At 41.0% G+C, this 27,250-nt stretch overlaps 2 protein-coding genes across 2 annotated transcripts; one reads left to right on the top strand and one right to left on the bottom strand.

The window, feature by feature from the left end:
• Positions 1 to 8: 8 nt before the first annotated feature.
• On the top strand, positions 9 to 19,034 carry PHF10 (PHD finger protein 10). The gene is given in 17 exon segments (XM_037391218.1): positions 9 to 208; positions 2,925 to 3,031; positions 3,591 to 3,721; positions 4,501 to 4,584; positions 6,085 to 6,218; positions 6,335 to 6,484; positions 7,690 to 7,799; positions 9,332 to 9,485; positions 11,890 to 11,902; positions 11,905 to 12,044; positions 16,831 to 16,939; positions 17,225 to 17,241; positions 17,243 to 17,275; positions 17,277 to 17,327; positions 17,329 to 17,398; positions 17,401 to 17,415; positions 18,820 to 19,034. Coding segments are annotated over 17 exon segments (1,473 nt in total). The 5' UTR covers positions 9 to 139; the 3' UTR covers positions 18,906 to 19,034.
• On the bottom strand, positions 17,577 to 22,588 carry C6H6orf120 (chromosome 6 C6orf120 homolog). Its single transcript, XM_037391219.1, is given in 3 exon segments — positions 17,577 to 20,284; positions 20,287 to 20,814; positions 22,221 to 22,588. Coding segments are annotated over 2 exon segments (552 nt in total). The 5' UTR covers positions 20,771 to 20,814; positions 22,221 to 22,588; the 3' UTR covers positions 17,577 to 20,216.
• Between the last annotated feature and the right edge of the window lie 4,662 nt (positions 22,589 to 27,250).

The raw sequence follows: 27,250 nt of genomic DNA, 5'->3' as shown, positions 1-27,250 counted from the left end.
GCTCGTGCGCGGGCTGGCCGGTAGGGGCCGTTGCCACCCCCCGCAGGGGGAGGGGGGGCGGAGCCGGGCGCGGCGCGAGGCCGGGTCGCGCGGCGGCGGCGCTTCTCCTGGCCCAGCCGGCGGCAGCCCCGCGGCGGTCATGGCGGCCGTCCTGTCCCCGCGCCTCTGCGACAGCGACCCGGCCACGCCCGGCGCCCAGTCCTTGAAGGTGAGAGCGGGCGGCGGCGGCGGGCCCGGCGCGGCGGCCTGGGGCTGCGGCGCAACAAGCCGCCTCGGCGGGAGGCCTCGCCCAGCCCCCTCCAACGCGGGCGCCCTGACATGCCCGCCCCCGCCGGGCTCGGCTGATGGCCCCCGGGGGAGCCGGGCGGCGGGGGCGGCCTCTCGGCGGGGGCTTGGCGCCTGCCCGCGCCGCGGGCCGAAGTTGGGGGGCGGGTCCGGGGCTGGGGTCCGGGGTCCCTCGGGGTGGCCGGGGCCCGTCCTCCTTCCCCGGAGTCCTGACGCGCCTGCCCGGCCGCGCCGCGGCGTCGCACCGGCAAAGTTTGGGTCCGGTCGGGGCTGCTGCGCGTAGGCCCGCGGGTGGTGCCTGCGGCAGCGGCCGGGGCTTGCGGCGCCGGGTACTTGCTGCTGTTTCTGCACCCAGGGCTTGGCAGTTACTTTTTGAAAGGTATCTTGAAATGCCTTTGAAAGGCGTAATTCAGGCTTTCCCGTTGCATAATAAAAGATCGTTGCGTAGATGCTGTGATAGGAGTTTGTAATGTAACCTCATTTCCTAAGCGCTAACAGGCGTTTAACAGAAACAGGCGTTTTCAAGGGAAGAGAGGGCTTTTTTTGGCAGTGTTTAACTTTCCATGTAAAGAGAGCCACGAGACTGTCCCCACTTATTATTTTTGGTACACTACAGCATGTCTTAGATGGCGGTGCAAACGTTTTCATTTTCTCTGCGAAGTCCTTGCAACAAACTGCCTCATTTCCTGGAGTGTTTAGTCTGTGAGCCTGTGTGATTGGATTTGCAGAAGTTTTGAGCAAATAAGAAAGAAAAGATGGAGATGGAGGACGCCTATCTCTCCTGTGATATAGGTGCTCGTATTTTTTGACAGTACTGGATTTAGTAAAAGAAAATTTCGAAGCGAAAGGAGAAGCTGATGCAAGGCACTTCCTCTCAACTGTCAGATGGAGGTCTTCCCTTTTAAAAATGTTTTGAAGTCTCTTGGTAGCTTTGGTATAGCGAAGCATGGCGTTGGCCCTGTTTGTGTTTTTGTCTGGCAGTTCAGAAAGTTTGGAGTGCATTGATGTTCCGTGTGGGATGTAGGGATGTGCTGCTGATGAGATACAGCTGTGTCACAAAATACTTCAGTGTGATATTGTTTTGATTGGGGACTGCTACTTGGTATGTTCAGTTGAGTTTATACAGGGTATTCTCAGCAGTACTGGGAAGTAGTATTGCTAGTAATACTAGTGGAGATGCCTACTTACCTGATTCTTTAAGTATAGCTGCATTGAGTAAGCATAGTTTCATTAAATTTATTTTTCAGTTTTTGTTATTGTATGAAAGATGCTCTTCTTGCTCCTCCATAAGAAAGAAAAAAAAACCAAACCTGTGAAGAATTGTGGGAAAACATGAAATAAACCAAAAATACAGGAGACGCATGCTTTTTCTCTGTGGCCTGTCTTGATTATAGGGCTGAGAAATGTTGCATAACAAGTGTAATGTATTCTCATTTGCTGGAATCTTTTAAAATGATATTTCAAGTGATTTGATATGCAAAACATAATAGAATGAAAGACACTAGCTAAGGTAGACCTAACAGTGTTCTTGTCATTATGTAATAAGTAAGTATAATGTGAGTATAATTGGGCTTTATTTCTGACAGGTTAATTCTTCTTTCCTAAACTTTTCACCAAAGTTATGAAATGTGATTCTTTCATGCTACTCGGCAGTTTTCATGCTTAAAGAGCTATCTTGTTCTTGACTCTACTACTGGTTACAATCAGTGATTCACTTTAACAGTTCTGCCTTCTGTTTCTCAATTATAATCATGCAAGGTTAGTCACTAAATGCTTTGAGAGTTTGATTGTATACTATTATTGGACAATAAAGCAGTAAAAAACGCAAGAAGATCAGTTGAATCATTGGTCTGCTAGATTTTACAGAATTCTTTGGTTTTTTTGTTTTGTTCTTCTTTACCCTTTATTCCCTTGCTTTGTATAGATCTCATGAAATCTGAATAGTGACCATCTGTAAGTTAACTTCTAAATACTCCCTTGTAATGCCTTTTTTCTCTTCTGCACCTGTTGCAATGCAACATCAGATATTTTTTCTTCAGTTTTTCCCCACAAAAGACAAGTCTTTGCTACTTGCTGTAATCATATATCTTTATATACTGTGTACCATTCCTTTTACTTTAACTGTATGTCTGTAAACTCCCGTGTTGCTTTTGGTAATATTTTCCTTGATTTTATAAGCATCAGCTTTTAGCAAGGGCTTGATGTTTTTGCTTTGCCCTTGCTTTTGCTTTGGAGAGCTAGCCTGATTAAGTGAATTAGTCTTGTCCCTGACTGTCACCATTGAGGGAAGTTTGCTGGCTCTACAGCTGTCTGGCCGTGCTGATGCCTTGGGTAGTTTACATCAAGAGCAATGAACTTGATGGTCAGAGCCACAGCTTTTGTCTGTTCAGTGCTCCACCTACACAACAGGTGAGAAACTACCCAGTTCTCCTTCTGCGCTCCTATGTGTCATGCAGCTAGTTTATAGCAAAGAATAATTTGCTATGTAAGCTGTCCTATGAGCTATTTGTAAAGAGTGTTATTAAATAACTCAGTACTTAGGTATATTTAAACTGTGGATGGCCTTGCAGTATTTTTTGATGTTTTGCATTATCTGGTGGATTCTCTTTTTTAATATTTTATCTTCATTTTCATTTCAGGATGACACAGAAGAAAATTCCAATGACGGCAGCCAGCCATCCAAAAGACGACGTATGGGCTCAGGGGACAGTTCTCGCAGCTGTGAAACTTCTAGTCAAGACCTTGGGTAATATCATTTTTTATGATTCCTGCTTTCTTATTGCTAGCTTTACTGTACTGTTTGATATGCTTAAGTATTAGCTCTTCTTTCTTTGCTTGTATATTCTTCATACATCTTTCTGAAATAAGGGAATGTCCTATGAATAACTAGCTGTCTTTTTCTTCCAGCATATTTAAAAACATTTTATTTTAAAATGACACAAAATCTGTTGCATCTAATTTACAATCTGAAGCATATCTCACATGTTTTTAAAATGTTGCATATTCTTTGAATGAATTTAAATGCTGTAGTTTCTACTTTTCCCAGTGTGCTGTCCACTATCATGAATATCCCTTTCTTCGTGTTCTGTCCCTCAGCATATTGATAAATACTGGTCTGGAGAAATACATGTAAAGTGGGGTGTGACAAAGTGACTTTGAAATGGGTTTACAGGACAAAGTGTTCTAAAGCCAAACTTCATAGATGTTGTTCATTGACATATAAGTAGGAACTACTGAATTTCTAGAAATGTAAGTATCCCTCTTAAGGATTCTTTGATTTGTTCTGACATTGTTCTTATTCTTAGATACAGCTATTTTCCTGCTGAAAACTTGATAGAATACAAGTGGCCACCAGATGAAACAGGCGAATACTATATGCTTCAAGAGCAAGTCAGTGAATATTTGGGCGTGACTTCCTTTAAGAGAAAATATCCAGGTATTTATTTTTAAAGTTTTTCTTCTAAAACTCTTTGTCTTTGTACAGTTTGGTTGTAATCTGTATCAGTCTGACTATAGCATGAGCCAACTGATTAAAAAAAAGACCCTGGCAAAAGCAGATCTGAATTATGTATGTTGTACTTTTTGTTACTGGCATATTGAAAATATATCCTATGTTTTTTGAAATAATTTAAGACTTTTTGGTATTGCCAGTAAAAATCTGTAAACAAGTCTGATTTGGGGGTTAGATCAGCAAGTACCTTTTGAAAACTGACATCGGTTTTATTTTGGGGTATTTTGTTGGTGATCTAGTATATACCTGTATCTCTATATTCTGTTTCCTGAATTGTGGAAACATTTATACACTGGAAGCATTTAAAGAAATTAATTGGAGAGGTTCTAATATTGGAGCCTTCATTATTCAGGATTGTCAAACCTTGTTCTTCTGTTGTGGAATTTATTTTGAAAAGGCATATTAAAAGGGAGTATACCTTCAGCGCCTGATAGTGTTTTGTGCATCTGAGCTCTTACGTCAGATTTCTTCACTGTTTCTGTAAATCATAACTACAGGCAGGGTACTCAGAAGAATTGACCATGTCCCTACAGTGTATGTTAAATTTAAAATTATTTTATAAAATTAATGTGTTTGTAGGAATAGTAGTATAATACAGACTTTCACTGGCTGGTAGTAAAATTGTCAGAACACTTTGACACTGTTTATGGGGGAGCTGGAGTAACTGCACACATTTTTATTGCTCTTTCTTGTTTTCTTTGGAGATTTAGAAAGACGTGATCTATCTCACAAGGAGAAACTCTACCTCAGAGAACTAAATGTTATCACAGAGACTCAGTGCACGCTAGGTAAGAAGACAAATTGTTAGATTCATGGTTTCAGTGGTGCACTTGACAATGTTGGGTTAATGGTTGGACTTGATGATCTGAAAGTTCTTTTCCAATCTAAGTGATTGTATGATTTCTTGTTAAATTATTAAAAAATATGACAGGCTGAAAATGTGATTCAGTTTGGTAGAGAAGAATTGCATCACTCTCAGCTGAAAATGTAAGTTCTGAGATGAAAACTGGTTTATTATTATTTTGTGTAAATTCGCCATGAAGTATCAGTATTCCAGGTTTATTATAAAAACATAAATTTTTGATCTATTCCAATTACTTGGCAAAATCCCTTCTATATTGTAAATTAACTTTTTAGAACTTTGTTCTCCTTCTAGAATAGAGAACACCATCATTTTTCAAATAAAAAAAGTAATAATTCAGTCTTGTTTTTCTGAGTGAGTTAGAACTCAGCAAACACTTGTGACACACGTTAACTTAGATGGTTCAGCTAATATGTTGGAAGTTAGGAGGGTGTGTATTAAAGCACTTTAACATATGTGAAATGGAATGATGCGACTTATATGGAAAAAGCTTGAAGTATTTTTTCCTCCCTCTGCTAATACATGTGACTTGGAGCATGTTAGAAATTAAATGATGCCTGTCACATTTTTTTCTGTATGTTGTGAGTCTGTGTAAATTTGTGTATTTGTAAATGTAATGTCATTTTATATATGACATTAAAATGTAGTGTCATTTTATATACGAACAATCTTTGGTATACCACCTTTATTTCTCACTTGCCAGCTTTCTTGATTTGTATTTTTTTTAACTTAAATATGTGGGAGAGAACAGTATCTAGTTTTTATCAATAGAAGCAAAATGCTGTATTCTGCCTCATGTATCCAGTAGAGATGTGCGCTGAGTTGACTATCCCTATTCTTTAAAGGTTATATTTGTAATCAGTGGAGGTAAGTTGTGTTGGAACCTTTGAAGGAGGAGTTCTGCATTGTAGCTGCAAACTGAGGCATTCTAACTTCTGAACATCACATGCTTTAATTGGGAGTCAGGAATCTGTGTGCAGTTTGCTGCTCTGAATTGCCCTCACTGTGTTTCTTCCTTGATTTGAATAGAGAGGTTATGTAAATTTCATAATTTCAGTTAAAGTTCTGCAAGTTAATAAAACTAATGCTTCACTAATACTGGAAACTGAAACTAGCAGTTGAGCAGATCCCGCTTAGAGGTTTCGCCTTGCAGGGGAGTTTAGTAGGTGGCTGAGTCGATGTGAAGGGGTCTGTAGTTCTAAGGAAGGAAAGAAATAAGCCTTGGCTCCTTGGGTAGAAGCAAACTCCCAATCAGCCTTGAAAGCTAAACGGCACAAGTTCACTCCTATATGAGAGAGAGAGAGAAGCATTATTGTGCACAGCAGGTTGTTGTCTTTAGCTGCTCAAAAACTTGATCATTGTGGGATATAAATAACCTACAGTTAGTTTTGCCAGATAGCATCATTATTGCTTTTATCTATTTTAGGTCTAACAGCTTTGCGTAGCGATGAAGTAATTGATCTTATGATTAAAGAATACCCTGCCAAACACGCTGAGTATTCTGTTATACTGCAAGAGAAAGAACGTCAGCGAATAACAGACCATTATAAAGAGTACTCTGTAAGTAACTAGCATTGTAAGTGAACCAGATCTGTAACATGTGGAGTATAAGAAAAGGCTGTTCTCAAACTGATAGTGGAATGTATGTGAATTAATAAAATATTTTTTATTTTCAGCAAATGCAGCAGCAGAACACACAGAAAGTAGAAGCCAGTAAAGTTCCAGAATATATTAAAAAAGCTGCCAAGAAAGCTGCGGAATTCAACAGCAATTTAAACCGAGAACGAATGGAGGAAAGAAGAGCCTATTTTGATTTACAGACACATGTAGGCAGATTTAAATTTCTTATCGATATCAGTAGGTAGCTCCGTGCTTTTCAGTAAAGTTGGTTTTGGTACCATTTTAACTATTTTATTATCAAAGGTTTTGATTAGTCTTGTTTCAGTGATGTAGGGACTTGAAAAGTTTTGCTGTTAAATGGGTAATACTGCTAAAAAAATAATCTCAAATATATTTAATGTGAAACTTTTTTTTTTTTAAACTTGAAAATACTTGTCTCCGGGAGCTTTACAAATTTCAGTGTTACTTTGTTGTTATGTCTTTAATCTGCTGGTAGTGGTATAAAACTAAGAGGGATGCTTAGGTTACTAAGAAGCTTCTGTTGCTATTGTATCTATTCATATAAATGGCTAATTCTTTTTTGGAATACCTCCAAAATTTTGACTGAACAGTACCTAGAGTAAAAGAGGAAACTATCCTCTAAGAGAGTGCTGCCTGTCAAGGTTATGCCCTTGATTTTCTTAGGTGTTGTATTATTATTGTATTAGATACATTTCATGCTCCTGTGCCTGATTAAAAAAAAAAACAAAAACAAACCAAAACCAATTAGCTGGCATTTTGAAGCAAGACTGTTCTACTTGTGTAAAGACAGTAAAAGCAAAAATTTTCTCTATGCAAATCATTACGTGACAGTCTATTAAGGAAAATTTACATTTTTCTAGTACTGACCCATGTTCAAGACAAGATAGTGGATAATTAGTTTCATTTTTTCCAAGGGAAAAAAGGCTTTTATGTAAGCTTCTCGTTTCCATATATTCACATTATTAATTCATGTCTTTATAGTACAGTCTGGTTTCAGAATTAGATGGACATGTTCTTGCTACCCTCTACCAATATGGACCAGCGATGATAATTCATGCTAAAGATGCCAGTCACGAAAGTTGTTTACTGTTTCAGTTGTTAGCTTTTAATTTTTACATTACTTAAAATAATATATTGTTAGAAGTGGTCTTGCCTAATATTCATTCAGTTCATTAGGTATTTAGTGATTGGACTTAATCAGTAATACTGTTTTGTGAGTGGGATCTCTTACCATTTTAATGAATTGGATTTCCCATGGGAGAACCCGATTGGCTGTTCCAACTCAGTGAAACTGGTTAGTTAAAAAATATTTGAGGGGGTAGATGGTGAGGAAGGCTCAAAAGTTTGTATGTGAAAGAAGAACGTCATTGTTTTGTATTAAACAATACAGATTATCCAGGTGCCTCAAGGAAAATACAAAATCTTACCTACAGAGAGAACAAAGGTTAGTCCTTATCCAGTGGCTCTCATACCCGGCCAGTTCCAGGAGTACTACAAAAGGTATTTTAAAAGCATCCTAACTGCCGACTCTCTTGCACTGATCTATTTTCTCTACATCTAGCAGATAGAAAACATTTCAGTGTATTAACTGTAAGGTTTTGAATTAATTTAATGTGTGAGACACTTGGTAGTCTAATAGCTGCAGAGCATGACAGCTTTTGTCAACAAAACGGTACTGGCTGCAAGAGTACTGTCTCCACTGACGTATCACAGTGCCTGAGATTTGGCCTGCTCAGATATTTACTGTGGTAAAAGGAGACATTGATTTCACTCCTGCTACCCTCATGTGTTTACTAATCTGCCTCTGCATGTGTGCTAAGGTTAATGTTGCTATATTAAAATGTTGTAATGCTGGCTTGTGATCACGTTTTCTGTGTTAATGGTGTTGCTGCCCTTTTAAAAATTTGTAGAAAGTTTTTAATTAAAAAAAAAATAGTTTTGTCTTGTGGGCTAAGTTTAGTGTTGGTTTTAGAAGTGAGAGGGAAAGGTATTGCTAGTTGGATAGTCATATTTCATGAAAAATGTGTATTGAATGTCTACACAAATTTAAGACTTTACCAGTAGCGTTCTCCCATTTGACAAATACGTAGTGATTTGAAAATTGTTAGCTAAGTCCTTACCCCTACCAACAGGGATGGTACTCATCCTGTATATATACAGTTTTCTTTAGAGAAGCTCTTTATTTGCATATGCCTTGCTCATTCCAGTCTGTGTGCAAACAGCCCACTCCAAATTTGCATGTTACAGGACATCCTTGAAGGACTTTAACTTTAATAAAGTAATTTAATTAAAAATACTAGATACCTTGTGTATTTTGCAGTTATAAGCTGCAAGTGAAACTGCTTGTCCTTAATGAAGGACACAGCATTTCAAAATATGCATCAAAATAATACCCTATTCCTTACAGTGTTCATCCTTAATAGTAAGAGGACTTTCACTTTTTTCTTAGTATTTAAGGTAAAAAAAAAGGGGGGGTGGGTAGATACACATGTTAAGTCGTATCTGGCTATAAGCAATGTGATTAGATCTTCACATTCTTCTGAATTATATTTTTATACACATTTTATGTTCTCCTTCAGTAACCAAAGAACGTAAAACATAGCTATATTCTTTACTTTCTTCGCTTTGGACCCTAGCTGTTTGCGTGCCCTGGGTTAGAATTGTTCTGCGCATGCTTTGGGAGCACTGTACATTCACTAATGAAGTGTGTAGTCCACTGGGCATAGTAACGTGGATTGGCTAAAAAATTTTTAGGGGTTCCATGGCCTCTTATGATTATGTAGGTTTGGAACATTGCAGATATATTCTTCCTGTGTTCCATGAATATTCGCCATACAATGGAGACAAGTACTAGATGGTATCACATTTGGTAGGAGAAATTAGTATGTTTTCTGTGTTTTCAGAACTGCGTGTTTTTATGTGCTTTTCCGGGGGAAAAAAAAAAAAGCAGCTTTTCTTACTCTTTCTCATTGAAGTCCTGGTATGCTGTGTGACTTTATGCATAAACATTAAATTATTTATTTTAATTTTAGATACTCTCCAGATGAACTTCGTTACTTGCCATTAAATACAGCTCTTTACGAACCTCCTTTGGATCCAGAGCTGCCTGCGTTAGACAGTGATGGAGATTCAGATGATGCAGAGGAAGGGCGAGGTGATGAAAAACGGAAAACCAAAGGCAATTCGGTGAGACAAATTGAAAGTATTTCAAAGACAAAAAGATCCTTTCCCTTCACTTTTGTTGGTTTCAGTAGTTTCTTTAACATTCACAAAATGAACGAGAATCATAAACTAAAAAGTGTACTCCCTTTTTTTAATACTTCTATTTATAACCTTTCTCTCCAGCTTTCATTTTGCTCCATTTTTAAAGTAATTGAACAAATATTTGAAATTTTAGGCCCTTTCTTCCTTCTTTTTAAAGACATTTTGAAGAATCTTCCCAACCACAGCTCTTTGTTATGCCTTTTTCCCAAGGGGAAGTTGGTAGCATTTCTGAGGGGAATGAACACTGTAGTTCAGGTCACAGCATATTTTGCTCTTTAAGTCCCACAGAATCTGTCACAAAGCAAAGAAAGGTGTTGATAGCCTTACAACTTTTTCTTCTTGCGACATAGAAGCAGGAGGTACTTGATACAGAAACAGTTATTTTATTCCGATGTAAAGAGAAGGTAAAAAGCACTGGGTTTTTACTTTAAAATACATCTTTTAAAAGATGTTTATGTTCTGTTACTGGAAGTTAAGGGAAACTTTTGCATGCCTACCTTGATAGCATTTTAGATGCTCAAAATCAGCTGAACTTCAGATGAGCTGTCTGACTACAGCTGAACTGCTGGTATATTGTTGTAGTTAGTATGTTGGTGACAACCACTTTCCAGAAGTTTAATCCTAACTTTAAGAGAAATAGAATGTAAAATCACAGGTGCTTTTAACAGTTTCTAGTTCAACTGATGAAGATGTTAGATGGTGGATACCTATAATGCTAAAGCTTCATATAAATGTTTATTTTGTTTGAATATTCATAAGATACTCATAAATGAAGAAGAAAGGAAGGGGTCAGCTTTTAGGTTAATAAGGGAGGGATAGCTGTTAATACACCCTTTCTGCTTGCATTTTTTGGAGAAAAAGAAATCATATAAACTTAGCATGCTAAATATCAGCTCAAAATTTTGACTTAATCACACTCCAGCTTGTTTACAGTTAGTCTTTAACTGTTTCTTCCCAGTTCCCTTTTTCACTGACATCTGTTCCCTTTAAAGATAAAGAAAAGTAATGGGACTGAGGAGACTATCCTTTCTTTTTTACAGAAGTTCAGAAGTCTTTTTGGTGACAGAATGCAGAAGGGAAATGTCCTTGTGTTGGAAAAGTGTAGGGAAAATTTAAAATGGGATTCCTGTGAAGTGGGTTTGTCTATAGGAACAGGGGTCCTTTTCTAGTCATTGGGGTGTATTGTTCAGGAAAAATACATGTTGAACACAGAGGTGCGCAGTTGTCAGGACTCTCTTCCTGAGTTTTGGGCTACCTACCATTTGTCAAATCTCCCTGGTGAGTCCTACAATGTGCTTTAAGCTTTTGCTTTTTCACCCTCCCTGTTGTTGGAGTCAGGTAGCAATGTTCCTGTTCTGTAGTGTTTAATGGGCCTGTCCTAAATTAATCCTTCCCCTAAAATAATGGTGAAACATACAATTTCTTATTGCCCCATAGTGTGCTTTGCTTTTACACTCCTCCCTTTGCCCTGTGTCTGTTTTGTCTGGTTTAATTTTAGGCCTCTGGGGCATAGGCTCATTACTGTGATGTTTGTACAGAGTGCCTTTTACTGTAGGGCTCTATTTGTACTTGGCCTTCTGGTTTTTATTATAATAAATGTGATTAATCATATTGCTTTCTTCTGGAGCTTTTTGGAGGCCTTTATTAACACTTTTCTGAGAAAAAGCTTGTGCTCCTGTTCTTAATTATGCTTACATTGGTCTCTCACCCTCTTTGAACCTCTTGCCCTCTTTCTTGCCTCCTCATTCCTCAAAAAAAAAAAAAAAGCTTTAACTGCAGCGTAAATTCTGTTGTTTGGTTCTGTATTAAATATTGAAGCGTGTGTTGCCTTTGATGGCATTCTGCTGCTGCAATCCAAATTAAGTATTTCGATTGCTCCTGGTGAAAATAGTAGATGAGGGTGGCAGAAAATAACTTCACATGTTTATTAATTCAAGGCAGTGCTATTTGGTGGTACACTTCAAATGCATGGCAAGGGCATTTTTAACTTTTGCTGGCCCTTTACTTCTTAAACAGTATCTTGCGTATAGTGGATTTCTTGCTAAATTTTAAAGGAAAATGGTTCAAAGAATTGCAGTGTTGTGCTTCCCACCCTGGTATCAAGATGAACTGGAAAACATGACTGCTGCTGCTGATGCCAGTCTCTTAGCATGAGAAAAAGTAGTTCATGAAGGTTATGAGCAAAGTGTTCTAGATTGTGCTGTACCCATGCTTTTGCAGAAGGAAAGATGTATCCTTCTCTTACCTTAGTTGGCTCTCAGGGCATAGGAAAGACTTGTCTGTCTATCCAAAAAATAAAAATATAGCTATGATATTTTTATTATAGGACAATTCGTCTGGCATGTATCTGAAGGTGATTGCGCCACAGACAACAAGGAGGATTCTTTTCAGGGGAAGACAAAAAAAAGAGACAAAAGTGCTACACCAAGAAAAGATGGTTCCAAACGTTCTGTATTATCCAAGTCAGTTCCTGGGTACAAGGTAGAAGAAAAAAGCCCCCTGACTGAACTTCTTACTGACCAGCCTCTCCCTGAATATTTGTTTTTTCAGTAATATGGGACTTCTGCCGCTGTACTTCAATAGCTGCTCTCCTGTTGTGTGCTCCATCTGTTTGCTTCCTTACTCCTTTTTGCTTTTATTTCATGTGGGGTTTTCCTTTACCCTAGCTATACAGTGGCCTCTGTTTCTGTCAACTTCTCAGATTCCCAGGTAGTAACGCTGTAAAAAATCTGCTGTGGATTTATCATTGGAACTGTACACCTGTCTGTCTGCCTTAACATAGCAGTCAGAATTACTTGCCAGTTCAAAACTAGCATTCATTATCCATTACTGCTTTTTCTGCTATTTGGTGTGGCAGCATACCAAGAGATCCGTGCTGTAAAGTGCAGCTACGTGGCTGAACATATTGTTACGATGTTCATTTTGAGCACAGACTTTCATCCTGAGATGTTACGACGTACAGGATGGAAGGCAAGAAGCTTACTACAGTTGTATAGGCAACACTACATAACCACTTTAACAGTATATGGAAAACAGCTTTTTATGTAGCTCGTACTGTGTAGAAACATTTGTGGGCAATATGGTTTTATCCAAGCCAAAACTTGGGGAGGTTGTTAGACATATCAGCTGTCGAGCAGTGATTGCCAAACCTAAGACCCAAATCTTCAGTATTACTGTATAATAATTTCAAAAATGAAGATGAAAATAAGATTAAGAGAAAAATACTTTTCAGGAGAAATGGTAATTGACATGCATTATTTATATGTGGTTATTATTCTGCATACTAAGAGAGGATGTGAATATAATGTACACTTTTAAAGCCACGTTTACTGCCTAGTCCTGTTCCACTGAAAGGAATGAGAATTTTCCATTGACTTACATGGGAGCAGGAATAGACCTGTAAGGAAGGAAAACACTACATTAAGATAGTGTTTAGTATTTAGCAATCAAGAATGCTTGTTAGGAGAGGTTATAGAAAAAGAAACACTTTTGTCAATGACAAGATCATACATACTGAGAAACTGTCTCAGCAAGTGAGCTGTCGATGGCTTGCATTTTACTATTCATAAATATTACTATCTGTATTACCAAGTTAATAGTAAATCAACCATAACTTATGTTAAGCTAATTTCCAGCAAGAATTGGACAGCTTTGGTGAATTTTCTCTACATACAGTATCTGTACAAGTTCATAACATACAGCAAGCTCCAGTTGCGTTTTCTCTTTTCAGGAACTTACTAAGAAATATGCAAACTATGGAGATTTAGACTGTGGTACCATATGTATATTTTTTTATATGTAACTTTACAAATTGTTGTAGACACCAAATGTATACCAATATTCCCATGAACATGAAATCCAAAGATAGAACTTGAGGGTTTTTTTTTAGCTTCATTTGACTTGACATTAGAGATTGTGTGCCACTGGTTTACAGAAGTTTCACTTAGCTGGGAATGCCGGAGTGATTATTAGTCCAATCTGTGTAATGGCCTTATGAGTGCATAGAGAGAGAACTGAAGGGCAGAACTTTCTGCCAAGGTTCTGAACTTCTAATTGTAGAAGAGTAACGATGGTACTGCAGCATTGCATTTTGAAAATGGTTTCCTGTAGCAATTACTTACTGGTTTCAAAACCCCGATGTTGTTAGTAACAAGGTGTTACTGTAAACTTGCAGTGCCACATCTCGGCAATGTCAGCATGTCCTGCCTGCATCAGCCATCAGGCTGTTGATAAGTCAAAGGTGGTGATGTTGTGTTGGGAGGGGTGAGAGGATTGGCTTTCTGTTTGTGGGAACGTTTAAACGCTTTCAGTAAACCCAATTACCGTGAGCTGTTTTAACTGGTAAGACAGAACGATTCTTGTTTGTTAGTCTATAAAAAACCCAGATAATGATATATACCATATGTGCCTAAACGTTAAGGCACTTTGAGCTGAAGGCTTAACTGGTTTAAAATGTTGTCCCTGTGAATTCTAAATCTTTGTAATACTTTTGTTCTGTATTGTTCTCTAATATCTGACTATTTTTGTAGGGCAGTAATCTTTTGGTTACATGTAGTTACAAATGAAGGATAATTACTATGCATTGACATGCAAATGTATAGTTACAGCCACACGATGAGTATTAGAGGATTCACACATTTCCACTGAGTTATTTTTAAGTAAAAGAAATAATGTATTTTATATGGAGCCATTTTTATTGTCAGTTCTTTAACAAAGAACGGTTAGCGTGTGTTCTACATTTTTGTCATGTTACAAGTAGTGAGTCTGTGTTGCTGCAGGACTGGCTACGACATTGCACACACAGGGTACTGTTAAAAGTACAGGAGATCTTTTGCACATAACATGAAATGTATTGAGAAACTGTATTTTACAACACTTCTGTTTCGGGTCACTGGTATAAAAATGGAACGCTTTGCATTCGGAATAGGACCTTATAAAAAGGTGTAGTTGGAATGCTTGCTTTGTGAGCTGCAGCACAGCAGCATGGAAGTGAAAACTTACGGAGCAGGGCGTCATCGTTCTGACTCTGCATTCATTTTCTCTCCCTGTTCTCATACCAATAAGATGAGGATGTAGAAAGCAAAATTGACTCTATAATCAGATGGGATATTGTGACTTCCCATTTGGATTTGATAGACTTTTTTCATAGCATTTCTAAAAGCCATTTACGGTGGTAGAACTTGAACTGATTTGAAATGTGAATAGTCTTGCTTTTTTTTTTAATTATTTTTGTAAAAATACTTCCATACTGTTGGAAACTTTATTAGTAATAGGCTGTGATTCTCACCCCCCAACATGACCGATTTTAATGAACAGAATTTAGTGAAGTAAGACTAGATGGAGCGTTTTTAATAATGCATCTGTATCAGTGTCTAACTTTAGAGTTATGTGTATCAGAGTGTTAACTGCACATACCCTAACGCAGGTACAGCGACCGAAAAAGCAGCTCACTTGAGTTTTCTTGCTGGAGTACCGGGGAGTATGCTGCTGTATATTAAAGGCTGTAAAATACAAACCTATAACAAACTAGAAGTCTGATTAGAAAAGTGCACATGCTATTCTAGAAAGGCTTGGTTTAGTTAGAAATAGATAAAAACACAGTAAGAAAAAAAAATAATAGAAAGTAGCCTAAACAATGGAAGGGTAAATGCTGCAACACTGACGAGGTTTAAGCATGTGCCACTTTTGTTGGGAGGAGCAGGGTATAAAGGTATACATGTAGGACACATAGTATAGTTAACAGTAAAGGAGTTTGTGTGGTTTTGCTTCCCTTATATTTATTATTTTGTAGAGAGTGTTGTGAATGTTAGACTTATTTTATTGTTTTATTATATTTATGTATAAAACAGGTTGACTCTGCTTTTTTATAATAAATAAGCAAAAAAAAGTCTGTATGAATGCCTCTGTCATCTTTTGAAGGAAGTTACCTATAATATCTGGTATGGTGTTTTGTTTTCCTCAACTCTAAAACTCTTTAGACCAGAGAATTTGAAGCAGACTGTAGCCATATTTTAATTTAAGAAGCAGTTTGAAACTTAAGAAAACTTAAAGCACTGCGTCCTGACTACTCTAACAATGAATCAAGATACCTTTCTAGGTGCGAAAAAAAATGAGGAAATAGACACACTTAGATAATTCCAAGATCTTTTGCAGTACAACTTTATGCAGTTTATATATATGTATGTAGAAAGAGAGTTCTGTTTTCACTTTTAAAATGTATTTAAAATTAAACTTCGTTCTTTTCCCCACTGGTGGGAGTTGACTGGGACTCTTCTTGCTTGCAAACAAGCTGTTTAGTTCTTTAGAAAACAGTATATGCCTTGACTCGCTCTGCTAGCTGCCTATTTGCAGCAATTCTTTTTTTTTATAAAACCCTCTGGCACTAGCGATTAACATCAGTGAGTACTATATGAATTTTAAACTGCGTTTCTCATGGATCTCATTATGCAGTGGTCAAAGCTCAACAATATAGTAACTGAAATCTGTCTGAAATTTGTAGTTCCTTACTTCTTTGGTCCTCATTGGGATAAACCTCTGTCAGTGTATCTCTTGGGTTGGGACACAGAATACAAACACACCGTTACTCGCGGGTAACAGCCTGCTGTTTTCTCTTACCTTTTAAATGGATCTCATGGACCCCAATACACTCCAGAGGATCACTTACATTATGTATGTAAAACTAGAGTTAAGTGCAAGGCTGTGTTTCTTACAGTGAACATGACTGGATACAAGAAAGAATGGTAAAAGAGACAGCTGTGTACAGCATAACTAACCAGATATTTTGGAACTAAAGATAGAAAAATCAAGTTTATTGCTTTTGTAATTAATTTTCACTGTTTAGGAAGAAATACAATGCAAATGGAAAATTTTATTTCATTTGCTCCATAAACAGGAAATCCGCATGGAGATTCATAAAGAAGTATTCTATGCTGGAAAAAAGTTACTAAAGTTTTTCATTTTATGTCACATTTAATATACATTGAGAAGAATATTAGCTGATGAATTAACAGGAGGAGGCAAGTAGATGCTTTTGCTCCAATTCAGTTCACGTAGAACTCGCTGTGTGTGCCAAACACAAAAATTTACGTAGTTAATCTACGATATTTTTTTCAATGCTGCTGCTTGTCAGTTACTGCCATACGTTTTAACGGTCACACATCTTAACAGATAGTTCATTCATTTTAAGAGTTAAGGAGATAAATGACATTTCCTGTTAAATCTGTAAATTCTTCTGGAATGAATTTATAGCCCTCTTCTACCCTTCCAGCCAAAGGTCATTCCAAATGCTATATGTGGAATTTGTCTGAAGGGTAAGGAGTCCAACAAGAAAGGAAAAGCTGAAGCTCTTATACATTGCTCCCAGTGTGACAACAGTGGTAAGTATCTGCATACACTAAGCGGATTCCTAAAGGAGTTTGTTTGACGGATCTTTTTGTGAAAATATTTAGTGTACTACACATATGTACCAACTGTTTGGTTGCCCTTTCTGTCCTTCGTTAAGACTCCACCTCCATTTAATGTGACATGTACTAGCACATTCAGTACCCTGTGGGACCTCACCAGGAGGTGAGCTAAGCTTCAGCTTCTGTAAAAGCAAACAGTCTTAACTAATTTTATATTTCATTTCAGACATAAAAGTAATAATATTGGTTTTAATCTAGGCAACCCTTCTTGCCTTTGATATGACCCCGGAGCTTGTTGCTATGATTAAGGACTTATCCTTGGCAATGTATGGAGTGTAAAACATGCATTATATGCGGGCACGCCTCACCATGAAGAAGAAATGATGTTCTGTGATGTATGTGACCGTGGTTATCACACTTTTTGTGTGGGGCTTGACGTATCCCTTCAGGTAATAAAGTAAGAATTAATTGTTCCTCTCCCACCTCCTCTGAATCCTGGGCTTTCTCTGTCAGAATTAATTACTCATTGCTTTTGACAGAATAGTTTAAAGAAGCGTGAAGGGTAGAAGTAAGTCATACTGTAGAAAAGCATTCACACTGTAGGACCCAATTTTTTCTTAATAAGCTTTATTTCTGTATATTTGGTGGGCGGTTTAACTTGGCAACTTCTGTATAGGAATACTAATTGACTTTTACAAACCGAATCTGAACAGACTTTCAGAACTCAGGGTTCTTTCCGTATCCACAAAATACTGAGAAAATGACCTCTTCGTAAAATAAACCTGTGAAGAGGCTGTATTGCTGCATACTGCTGGCGTACAGCTTTCGCATTAATAAAGCATTTGTGCTGTTATTTCAGTTTCTAAACTAAAAGCTATGCTCAATTTTATGTTGTAAGCACCCTTCCTTCCCATTTTTTTCTTACACATCAAGCTGGACGTGATGTCAGGCAGCATGTACCTTTACTTTACCTGGTCACTCCTATCACCTGGCCAACTCAAGGCAATGTAAAGAAAATTACTGGTAGTACTAGTACTTGCTTTTTCACGTAATACTAAGTCCATGGTAAGGTAGTTCATGAGGTAAGTGTTCAGCAACTGCCAGTTCTGCAGTGACAGTATTCCTTGTAACTACAGTACTGCATATTCCCATTTTGGGAAGCCCTGGCACTAGCGTCACTTCTGTACGGGTCCTGTGGCTGATTTAACTTTCAGGCTGACCTAAGGACAGAATCTAACGTAATAGACTATTCACTACAAAACTTTAAAATTACCGAAGCAGCCTTTTATGATTCCAGCTGTTGTAATACAAACAGTTAAATGCTTCTGCTCTTTGCTCAACCCTTTATTGTTCCCTTAGCAAGCGAGCTTTCATATGAGGTCTGGTCATGAAACTCTGCCAGCAGTTTGTGCTGTGCTGAAATAACAAGCACTGGTTTGGGGAACGGGACCCCACACCTGAGGTAGAAGAGCAACATTCCCCCAGCTGCTGTTCATTTCTGCTCTGGGGAAGTGTCTTTAACCTCACACCATGGTCATTCACATGAAAATAAAACTTTCAAACTCAAGCGTTAGTTTGTCAGCCACCTCCTTAGCAGTGCTGGCACCTCTTGGGGTCCATAGAGATCAGTGTAGCCAGGTGTTGCGCGTAATCAGCCCGCAAGGGAGGGTGAATTTTACATGCTGCTTTTTGTACCTTTTAGAAAAGATGCTTACGTTTTAAATAAAAGCACTGGTGGTTTACATTAAAGGAAGTATTGCAGATAGATGAGCACCTATCAGAATGGTAAAAGGTGCGTAACTAGGTGACTGAGTAACAAAGTTTCCCAATAATTGATAACTTTCTTTTCTTAGGTCGCTGGATTTGTGATTGTTGTCAGAAAGACCCTCCCGTACCCAGAAGAGGAGGAAGAAGGGGGAAAAACAGCAAGGAGGGCTAACCCCCCCAAAAAATTTGCTGTCCAAAAACTTAACTGCACAAACTGAAGTGATACTTTGGTGCTATTTAACCAACCACTCTTAAGAGGAACAATACCACTTTTTACCAAATAAACTTTTAATTTTGTCTATATAATGATTTTTTTGTGATACAAGTCACTAATGATGTCCTGTCAGATGTCTAGATAGAGACAGACAAGCCAAATTGCCACTCAAAATGAGAAGGCTTTCAGTAATGGAATTTAAATTGTACATGCACAGTTCGTATAAAATTACAGTAATGCACTTATTTATTTCAGTGCACTCATCAGTAAGCTCTGTGAAAAGAAAATTACAGAGCCATTTAAATACACACTATTTGCATAGCAACTGGTTATTTTGAAAGACTCAACTAAAGCAAAACGTACTCCTGGAAAAACTAACTTTCAAGGAAGAGCGGGCATGACTTGACCTTCTTACCATGTACTACAAATTCTTTTCAGTGGAAACTTTCTTTGCAAGCTAATGACTTAATCATAAAAATGTAACAACGACAACAACAAAATCACCGAAGGCTATAAAGGAAGGTGTAAGCAAAACACCTCTCAATTTCAGGATACTGATGCTATGTTGTTTTATGAAGGAACAGAATGTAGTATTGACAAGTAACAACAGCCTGAAGGCTACTCTCCCCCACCGTACACAGTGGAAGAAGTAACACTATTCATGTCATGGATATGCAGAGGTGATGAGTGGACTGGCCAGACCTCTGACTGATAGTTGACGTGATTTAGAGCACAAGCAGTCAAAATGTAGGTGATCTATCCCCTTAGGTGATTGATGGTTTTTCCATTGTACACCCTAGGCTCCTCAACCTGAATACACTCAGAAAACCATTGCCAATAGTCTTACCGGAGATACTTGCTCAGAAAAGAAGCAGATTTTATTTTAAAATATGCTCTAAACTGAGAGTGGGCATGGAAGTGCAGCAGTTTATTTCACTTTTCTTTATAAAAAAGAATAGAAAATACTGAATTGGAGTTGATTTTCCTAAGCACCTGTTTAAAGTTAACAAAATCCTGACCGTACATTCATTTTTAAGTGCTGATCTCTGAAGAACGCTGCAAATACTGTGCTTGCTGCTCCTTTTACCTATAGGGAAAGATTTACAATATAAAATTAAATATGGCTTTTTCCCCTGCTTCCCTTCTGGTCTAGGAAAAGTAACCTGAATACCTCTTCAGGAAACATAACAAAGAGTATTAAATATTACAGCAAGTCATTCGTGTTCGATTTCACAGGCTGAAGTGTGACTTAGTCCAGTGTGTATCAATTTAAAAGAGAATTTCAAGTATTAATTTCAAGATCCCAATAAGTATAGTCAGCCAGAAAACAGATTCTCATCCTGAGATTCGTCTTCTGTAGACTGTGAGTATTCTGGGTGCCTCCTCCTCAGGGTTGTAAGAAGCCTCGCCAATGGATACTGTACAACTGTTCGATCGTAGTACACTTTCATTTCAAACTCGCTTTCCAGGTGAGAGGGGTGGCCGTAAATCCCTATTCCCACGGGGCGGCGGAAGTGTGCAGGTACATGGACAACATCTTGGCCACAAGTTACAGACTGCAACTCGTATTCGTCAAAGCTGGGTGAAGCGTTCATATCAGATACCTACAAGTCTGCATCACCTTTTAAACTCCGCATCTGAAGTACTATTTTTCCCTCATGATTTAGTCTCAAATAGCTGTAGTTTCCTGCTCCAATCTGACCTTGAACAACATGAAGAAGAATCCATTCTTCAGGTACATCCTCTTCCTCAAAGGTATTTACCACAAATAGTACTTCAGCAGCCACAAATATTACCAGGATTCTTCTCCAGCGTGCTGCCATGGTCGTAAGTTTTATTCAGACTCTTCCTGTGTCCTGTGTGCTACCTTGTGAACACAAAACATAAATCAGATTTTAGTATACTCCATTCTTGGGAGGAATCAACTTCTTTTTTAAAAAAAAAATTCAGCAATTTTTATAAATCCCCTCTGGTCCATACAAAGTTAAGCAACTTCAATTAAGTATGTTCATTAACTTTTCTTTTTTAATAGTAAAAAAAACCCCATGCTAAGATTCAGATCTCTGTAGGATTAAAATGGCTTGAATTTCTTAAACCAATCTAGCAGGTGTTCTTTCACCCAGAACTGACACGGAACTATGGTTGCACTCATCTGCATTACATGCCAAATTTGACAGATACCTTGAAGAGATGAACCCTCTAATGATTTTAGCTTCTGTTAAAAAAACCCCACCAGTTAAAAATGAAGGCTTTTGCATTCTTGAAGAAGCTTAACTTTGTATTTGGGGCACCCTATTTGTTCTCCCAAAGACTGACGTTACCAGGACAAGGGGGAGATCGAAAGGACCGCTGCGAGGTTAAGGCTCTTATATGCTTTCCCCCTCCTCGTTGCACACTCCTGCTCAAAGAGCCTGAGCGCGTCTGCAGCAGTCCAGTCCTTCGCAACAGTTGCACGAAGTTTGTGCATACAAAGAAGCAAGCTCTGACCCCTTGCTGAACGGCTTCCGAAGTACACAGGGTGAATTTGACATGCAAACCACAGTCAGAGGAGCCACAAGCCTACACGCTTGCATGTTTAAGAGGATGATTCTTCATCCCCCTCATCCTGCCATAAGGGCACTACAATTACCTTCAACATGAAAGCTACCAGTAAGTTGTTTTGTACCCTGCTAGCATCAAAGCAACTGCATTACTCCACCGAAATGTCACTTAACCACTAGAGGTTTTACCGTTAAAGCGATCCAGGGGAAAAAATACACAACTATTTCCGTAGTTCCAAGTTTTCTGCCCCAGAGGCCTCTTACACTGCCGGCCACAATTATCTGCAAAGACAGCATAAAAGAGGGAAGCAGAGCACTCGCAGAACCTGCCAGACTGACAAAACACCCCTCGACAGCGACAGAAAGAACAGTCAGTCTTCTGCCTTTTGTCTCCCTGCGTCAGCGAGCTGCCTCTCGACCACTTTAAATCCAAATGGTGAGGAAATACCCGAGCGGAGGAACAGGAAAAGCCCCGCAGCGGAGCAGAAGGTAAAGTTGCCCAGGGACACAGGCAAGCCGCCTGGGGCCGGCCCGGCGCTGGGCCGGCCAGGCCCACTCCGGAGACCTTGGACAGAGCCCGGGCGGCTCTGCCCGCCCCCGCCGCGGCCGGGACAGCCGCCGGAGCGCACGGCCGGCTCCGCTCCCGCCTGGCTCCGGGCCCCGCCGGCGGCCCGAGGGGCGCGGCAGCGGCTCCGGCGTCGCCCCGCCAGGCAGGGGCTGGGGCGCTGCTCACCTTACACCTGCCACGGGGGCTCCGGCAACGGGCGAGGCCGCGGCCACGACGAGGCGGCGCAGCAGGCTCCGCGGACGTGCGGCAGCTCAGCGCGGCCGGGGCGCCGCGGGGAGGACCCTCCCGGGGCGGGCTGAGGCGGGCCCGGGCGGGCCTCGGGGCAGCGCGGCGGCCGGCAGGAGGCGGGCGGGACGCGGAGGGCCGCCCCCTGAGGAGCCGGAGGCCGGGCAGTACGCCTCGCCGCCCCCCCTGCGCGCCCGGGAAGCCGCCCCGGGGCGAGCTGACGCCGGGCGGCTGCCGGCAGCGGAGGGCTTGGCCGGAGGGGGGGACCGCACCGCCCACCCACCGCCACCGCCGCGCCTCCGCCGCCCCGCCCCTGCCCGTCCCCTCCCCGGGGCGGGCGGCGAGCGGGACAAAGGCCCGCGCCCCCCCGCCTCTCGCGAGAGCTGCCGGGAGCAGGGCCGGGAGGGCTGCGCTGAGCGGGCGGGGCCTCGGGCCGGCGCGTCCCCCGTCGCTGGGGCGCCCGGGGCTGGGGCTGGGCGGCGGGGGCGTTCGCTGTGCAGGTGGGAGGGGACCCGGCCCGGGGACGGGCCTTGCCCTTGCCCGGCCCGAGGCGCTGTGGCGGGGCCGCGCTGGCAATGCGGGGCTGTGTCCGGCCGCAGGGTTCCTGGCAAGGCGCCGGCGCGAGGCTTCTGTGAAACCTGCCAAGCGAGGCGGGCCTGGTGCCCGTGCCATCGGCCACTGTCCCAGAGTACAAGGTACGAGAATTAAAAGACAATCAAATGTGAGAATTCCTGGCGGATGAGGCTATGAAACAAGATCGGGTTGTTTTCCAGGAACCAATATTAAACGATAAACAAAACGAGTTGTTTAAGCCAGACCTAATATTTGTAAAGGAACATCAGGCCCTTGTAGTCGATGCCACATTTTGGTATGAAAGTAAAGCAACATCTTCAACAGATGCTGCTAATGAAAAAGTAAGGAAATATCAACATCTAAATGACCACATCCATGAATTAACGAATGCTACAGCCATCAGATTTAATGGCTTCCCTTGAGGTGCTGGAGGAAAGTAGCATCATGGTTGTTACGGAGCACTGGATGGACTTGGACCCTTCGGTTCGTGGCAAGAGAAGGCTGCGAGGCACCCGCCTGACCAAGCGCTCTTCTCTCCGCGTGACATTGTACACGTGCCTGCTAGGTATTCACGGGCCGTTGTTAGATCTAGTCAGTTACAGTGATTGTGTTTGCGTGCTTGTTCATGCGTTATTGTTAAACCTTGCAAATTGTACAGTTGCTTATGGACCATAAATTAAGTACCCATTCTCTGGTAGGTAGGGTTCAAGGGTAGTAGGTAGGGACATCAAGTGGGATGCGAATTCATGATTCATCACGTACTCCTCAATAAGACAAAATTTGCCAGTTCTGACCTAGGTGGATGGGCCACCTTTACTTACCCTGGAAAAGGAACATCTATAAATACATATGTGCCTGATAAATGGCCCGAAGCAGGGGGACCTTGCAGCACATCGGCAGGCGCCTGCGCTCAGTGCAGGCATGCTGGGAGGGCAGCAGCTGTGGATGTTGCATGCAGTGGCCGTGCTTGCCCCGGGTGGTGTGGGAGTGGCAGGGTTCACGCTCTTGCTTCAGGGCATGCCTGGGTGCGGGTCCCCATGGGAAGGGCATTGGCCCTTGTGAGGGTCAGAGTGCTGCAGGCAGGGGTCTGCTGGGGTGGGTGGGTGGGAGCTTTGCCCTAGAGCAGGCTGGGTCTGCGCTGGTTCCCTGTCTCTCGGGGCAGTGCTCTCCTGGCCTTTAGGATCTACCTGGACTATGGCTGGGGAAGTGGAAAGCTTTGCCATGTTGTTAGAGGGGATGTGTTTGGGGCGAGTGGGGGGCCATGGCTTCACAGCACCAAACACTTGTAAATTCAGTATAGTAAGATTTGCTTAGTTGTAAATTAAGAGTTAAGGGTGACACATTTGAGGAGGATGGTGAGACACTGAATGCCTGAGTATGTAGATTTTTCTACAACACACTAAGCATTTTTCACAATGGAATCCTGAAACCAGAGGAATATAATTTGATCTGCGCTGAAATTGGATGTAATATACCTACTGGAGGATAGGTTGCCCTTCAACAGTTAGTGAGTTTATTTGACTATCAGCATAAACGTGACCTAAGATCACAAAACAGAAAGCCATTGTGAAGAGAGAAAAAAATATCATTGCATTTGAATACCTGTTGATATCAATAGTTACCTTAACTTGACTGAGCTCTTTAAAATTGTGAGCAAGATTGAAGGACTGAAATTGAAAAAAACACAAATCTGCATAGATTGTAGTGTTTACAGAGAGATTCACAGGAATCTGTGTATGTATCCCAAGGTTCCTGTATCAACAGAATGAGCTAACGTTCTGTCTTCAAAGCTTTCTTGATTTCATAAAACTTGTTCTGTTCATTCCTACCTCAAACAGACTGCATAAACCCTTCAAGTGTGGATGCTATTAAATTTTAGCTTTATTAAAATCAATTTCAGTCTTATAAACAGTCTTATAGACTGCTTAAAACACATTAAAATCTTAAAGCTGATAAATCTCATTAAAGTTGTTCTTACAATGATTGAATATCGAGACCAATAGAAATACACTACAGACACAAAAGCATGATATGATAAGGAACTGCCATTTCCCTAAAATGCCCTAAAATTGTAACTTACTTCCCCCCCCCCGTGACTGTCAGTTCTATTTGAAACGGGTGGATACCCAAGCTGTGGGAACATGCTGGAGCCAAGGTCTTTTAGCGTTGAGTTCCACAGAAACAGGATGTTGCCAGGAGGTATGTTTCATGGGACAGTGGTATAAATTTCTCATGGCACACTTGCATGTCGCTAGTCTTCTCATGCAACAGTCACCTTGTCCTAATGGGGCAGAAATCTACTTCTTGTCATGTTACTGGATGAGTGGCATCTCAGCCACTGAGAAGCAACAGCACCTACTGGAAGGGCAAGAAGCAGTGATGGTCCGCACCTGTCTGAAGTGATCTCCATCAGATTGCCTTTTACTGGATCAGGGTCCAGCTGCAGGAAAGGAGTTGGTATTCCAGTTCCTCTTTGGTAAGTCAAGAAATCAGTCCAAGATCTCTGATACTTCCTTGGATTGCTGTTAGTTCCCTAGATGTTACGGGCAGTAGGTTGTTGAAAGTATTGTAGCCAAAAACATTGAAAAATGAAAATATACTACAGTGAAAAGAATTGGGAAAAAGCCGTGGAAACAGTTGCAGACAAATATACAATATGTTTCAGAACAAGTTCTTTACTCCTGGGAGTTGTTTGCCTGTCTAAACAACAGCTTTTTTCTGTATCAGAATTTATCTTTCTTTACTGGTGACTAAACTGTCATAACACATTCATGACTGTACCACTCATGAAAATTGTCATCAGCATGTCACAATCAAATTTTTCTCTAGTGTCCTGGTTTCAGCTGGGATGGATGGTTGGGAACTTAGTAGCTAGGACAGTGCTGCGTCTTGGCTATGATGTGAGAACAATGTTGATAACACACTGAAGTTTTCAGTTGTTGCTGGGTTATGTTTATACTAAGTAAAGGACTTCTCAGTTTCCTTGGCCTTGCCAGCCAGAGGGCTGGAGGGGCACAAGAGACTGGGAGGGGACACAGCCAGGACAGCTGACCTGAACCAGCCGAAGAGGTATTCCATACCATGGGACACCATGCTTGGTATATAAACTTGGGGGGTTAGCTGAGGGGGGGATTGTTGCTCAGGGACTGGCTGGGCATTGGTCAGTGGCTGGTGAGCAGTTGTACTGTGCATCACTTGTTTTCCTTTCTCCCTTTTCCTTTGGATTTTATCCTTTCCCCCACCTTTCCATTATAAGTGTTACTATTATTATTGTTATTGTTGTTGTTCTCACCTTTTTATTGTTTAAATTATTAAATTGTTCTTATCTCATCCCTTGAGTTTTACCTTCCTTTCCAATTCTCCTCCCCACCCCTCTGGGTGAGGGGCAGTAAGCAAGGGGCTGTGTGGTGCTGGGGTTAAACCATGACATCTAGTATTCTCAGCTGTGAGTCACAGTTCAGAAAAGAAATACTGTCATATGCAGCGCATTGGGTTACCGCTATGCAGCTGGTGCTTAATACAGTGGCTTTATCCAAATTTGCAAGGATGCATGAAAGAGAATATGGACTGGTACATTCTCCAGGCAAAACTAATGCAAGGAGATTGTGTTGTCAATGGCAATACATATTACGTGCTCATATAGGGCAAAAATGCTTGTAGTGTTACAGACAGACATTCCTGTAGAAAGCATCTGTTTGAAATGCAGTTGAGGTACGTACTGAGCCCACAGATTGATGGTTTAAGTTGGTGTGGATCAAAAACTTGATCATGGAATTGTAACTCAGGTTGAAAGGGACCTCCAGACTCCTCCAGCCCAACATCCTGTTCAAAACAGGTCTAATTAAATCATGGTGCTCAGGGCCATGTCCATTTGACTCGTGGACAACTTCAGGGATAGGCATCCACAACTTCTCTTCAGAAACTTGTTCCAATATTCAACACCTTCATGGTATTTTTTTTCTTAATAACAATAAAAATCCTGACATCTGCTTGGATTTTCCCAGGTTCCAGCTTGCCTCATCACTGAGCACCTCTGAGAAGAATCTAGCTCCAACTTCCCTATATTCTCCGACTATGTAGTTGTAAGCAACAATAAGGTCTTGGCTGTCTCCAGGCTGAGGCACCCCGTTTTCGCAGCCTCTCCTTATACATCACCTTCTCCAGCCCCCTGCCCATCTTGGTTGCCTTCTGCTGGACTTGCTCCAGTATGTCAATACCCTCGTACCGACAACCCCAAAACTGGACCCAGTACTGCAAAAGTGGTTTCACAAGCACCACACAGGGACCACAGGATCACTCCCGGGACCTGCTGGCTACCCTGCTACTAATTCAGGGTTTATTAGATAAGGTGGGCTGCCTCTGCTGCAAAGGCACCAGTGGTGCCCCACATTCAGCTT

This window comes from Falco rusticolus, chromosome 6, assembly GCF_015220075.1.
Source record: "Falco rusticolus isolate bFalRus1 chromosome 6, bFalRus1.pri, whole genome shotgun sequence".
Lineage (NCBI taxonomy): Eukaryota > Metazoa > Chordata > Aves > Falconiformes > Falconidae > Falco > Falco rusticolus.
The sequence above is the reverse complement of the archived record's forward strand: the minus strand, read 5'-3'. Positions and strand labels throughout refer to the sequence as shown.